Source organism: Alosa sapidissima, chromosome 5 (assembly GCF_018492685.1).
Source record: "Alosa sapidissima isolate fAloSap1 chromosome 5, fAloSap1.pri, whole genome shotgun sequence".
In the NCBI taxonomy this organism is placed as follows: Eukaryota; Metazoa; Chordata; class Actinopteri; order Clupeiformes; family Clupeidae; genus Alosa; species Alosa sapidissima.
Genome location: NC_055961.1, coordinates 2614313 through 2616812, shown reverse-complemented (window position 1 = coordinate 2616812; position 2500 = coordinate 2614313). Strand labels below are relative to the sequence as shown.

General features: G+C 44.5%; 1 protein-coding gene across 4 annotated transcripts in view; it reads right to left on the bottom strand.

The window, feature by feature from the left end:
* The window catches only part of LOC121709327 (serine/threonine-protein phosphatase 2A 56 kDa regulatory subunit beta isoform-like), a 40511-nt gene that overhangs the window by 2287 nt on the left and 35724 nt on the right, over nucleotides 1-2500 (bottom strand). For 2 of the 4 annotated variants that reach the window (XM_042092614.1, XM_042092615.1), the window contains 3 exons: nucleotides 2240-2359; nucleotides 680-807; nucleotides 1-31 (listed from right to left, as the gene is read on the bottom strand). The exon at nucleotides 1-31 is cut by the window's left edge and continues 71 nt beyond it. In XM_042092614.1, coding sequence (XP_041948548.1) covers nucleotides 1-31; nucleotides 680-807; nucleotides 2240-2359 — 279 coding nt within the window. Of the gene's footprint in view, nucleotides 32-679; nucleotides 808-1125; nucleotides 2360-2500 lie in introns of those variants that run through there. The other 2 variants (XR_006031909.1, XM_042092617.1) reach the window with 2 other exon arrangements.

Below are 2500 nucleotides of genomic sequence, written 5' to 3'. Positions count from 1 at the left end.
CAGAACGTTGTAGATCAGAGACACAATCATCCTGTATCCAAAACACACACACATGAGAGATCAGAGACACAATCATCCTGCATCCAAAACACACACACATGAGAGATCAGAGACACAATCATCCTGCAACAAAACACACACACATGAGAGATCAGAGACACAATCATCCTGCATCCAAAACACACACACATGAGAGATCAGCGACACAATCATCCTGCATCCAAAACACACACACATGAGAGATCAGCGACACAATCATCCTGTATCCAAAACAAACACACATGAGAGATCAGAGGCACAATCATCCTGCATCCAAAACACACACACATGAGAGATCAGAGACACAATCATCCTGCATCCAAAACACACACACATGAGAGATCAGCGACACAATCATCCTGTATCCAAAACAAACACACATGAGAGATCAGAGGCACAATCATCCTGCATCCAAAACACACACACATGACTGAAAAGCAGGGGCTGACCAAGAGCTCTCCTAATGAATGCACTTCACCATACCTTCAGATGTGTTGAGTTTTTTTTTAGATTTTTATTTTATTATTACATTCTTTGAGTCTGCCTTAATAAAACCACTGTTCTTTTCATCACAAATAGGACACACGGGACATGGGCATAGAGTTAAGAGGTCAAAGGACAAAGTTGAGAGGTTACTGACTGGTTCCAGTGCTCTTTGGAGACTCTGTAGAGGGTGGCGAAGACCAGAGGGAGGATCACCTGGCAGTTCTCCTCAATCAGACTCAGAATGTACTCATTGTTCCAGAAGTACAGAGCTCTCTCTGCCACCTGACACAGGGACAGACGGGGGGGGGGGGGGGGGGGGGGGAAGAGAGAATGATAGAAAGCTTTAAAGGTGCCATGTGTAATGTCCGCCAAAAAAAACTCCACATTCCATAAAAGATGGGGGCAGTATACCTCCGGAAAGTGAGTTAGTCTACCCTAGAGTTACAACCGATAAACGTGTATTGCAGTTTGGCTGGCGGTTATGTTGCCCGCATACCGCCTCCCATGGCCGAAACTGGTATTATGACACCTGTCGGGCTGTGGCTAGTAATTTAGCATGCTAATTCAGGTTGATATCTCTGCAGCACTATACCTTGTCATTTTTTAATGACATAATCGCCCTTATTTCTTCTCATTCCTCAATTCTTACACATGGCACCTTTAAAGGGGCAAGTCATGATTCCTGCAAAATGTGATATTTGACCTGAACAGCCAATCAACTCACATTCCTCCCCCGTGTGCTCCTGAGGCTAAGGGCGTTTTCACACCTGAAAGTCCAGACCAAGGTCCGAACCAACGTTCGTGTTTAGTCACATTGGATACATTTGATCCGGTTAGTTAATGGTTTCACATTGCAATGTTTCTAGCGCACTTAAGAACTTTGCAGGACATCCCTGTGTCCTGTCGTTACCACCTACGTGCGCTGCGTCTCCCTTTGATTGGTTTGTTTACAGGCATACGTCTGACGTTGAAATGTTGTCAATTCAGTGGGTTTTCTTACCTAAAAGCGCTGCTTTTTCTTATGGCTTCACGTATCTTAATATACTGCTGCCGCAGGTTTTTTTTAAGCTTCAGACTTCAGATAGCATTCCTCTGCTGTCCTTCATATCCCCTCTCTCTCATCCTCTCAAAAATGTTGCGATGCACCTTTAAGAAGTGCATTGGAATAGCAGACTGCACCTTTACGAAGTGCATTGGAATAGCAGACTGCACCTTTAAGAAGTGCATTGGAATAGCAGACTGCACCTATAAGAAGTGCACTGGAATAGCAGACTGCACCTTTAAGAAGTGCATTGGAATAGCAGACTGCACCTTTACGAAGTGCATTGCAATAGCAGACTTCACCTTTACGAAGTGCATTGGAATAGCAGATTGCACCTTTAAGAAGTGCATTGGAATAGCAGACTGCACCTTTAAGAAGTGCATTGGAATAGCAGACTGCACCTTTACGAAGTGCATTGGAATAGCAGACTGCACCTTTAAGAACTGCATTGCAAATTAATTAGAAAGAACATAAATAAAAGACAGCACAGGGAGATGCAGGGTGATCTGCTTGAGTAAGAGATGCTGTGTGTGTGTGTGTGTGTGTGTGTGTGTGTGAGAGAGAGAGAGAGAGAGAGAGAGAGAGAGAGCAAGAGAGAGGGAGAGAGAGAGAGTGAGAGAAAGATAGAGAGAGAGAGAGAGAGAGAGAGAGAGACAGAGAGAGAGAAGGAACCTGAAAGTGTGGACTGGAGATGCAGAGAGCGATCTGCTTGAAGAGTTTCTCTTGCACACGTTGGAACTGAGTGGGCTCAATTACGTCCAGAATCTCCTCCAACTCCCCCAGCAACATCACCTGGACACACACACACACAGAACATTCTAGAACACACAACTCACTAACACTTACAACTCTCTCACACCTGTGTCATACAGTAGGCTGAGCATCTGAGAACAGACTTTACTGCTGATATGTTGACATTTACAACTAGTGATA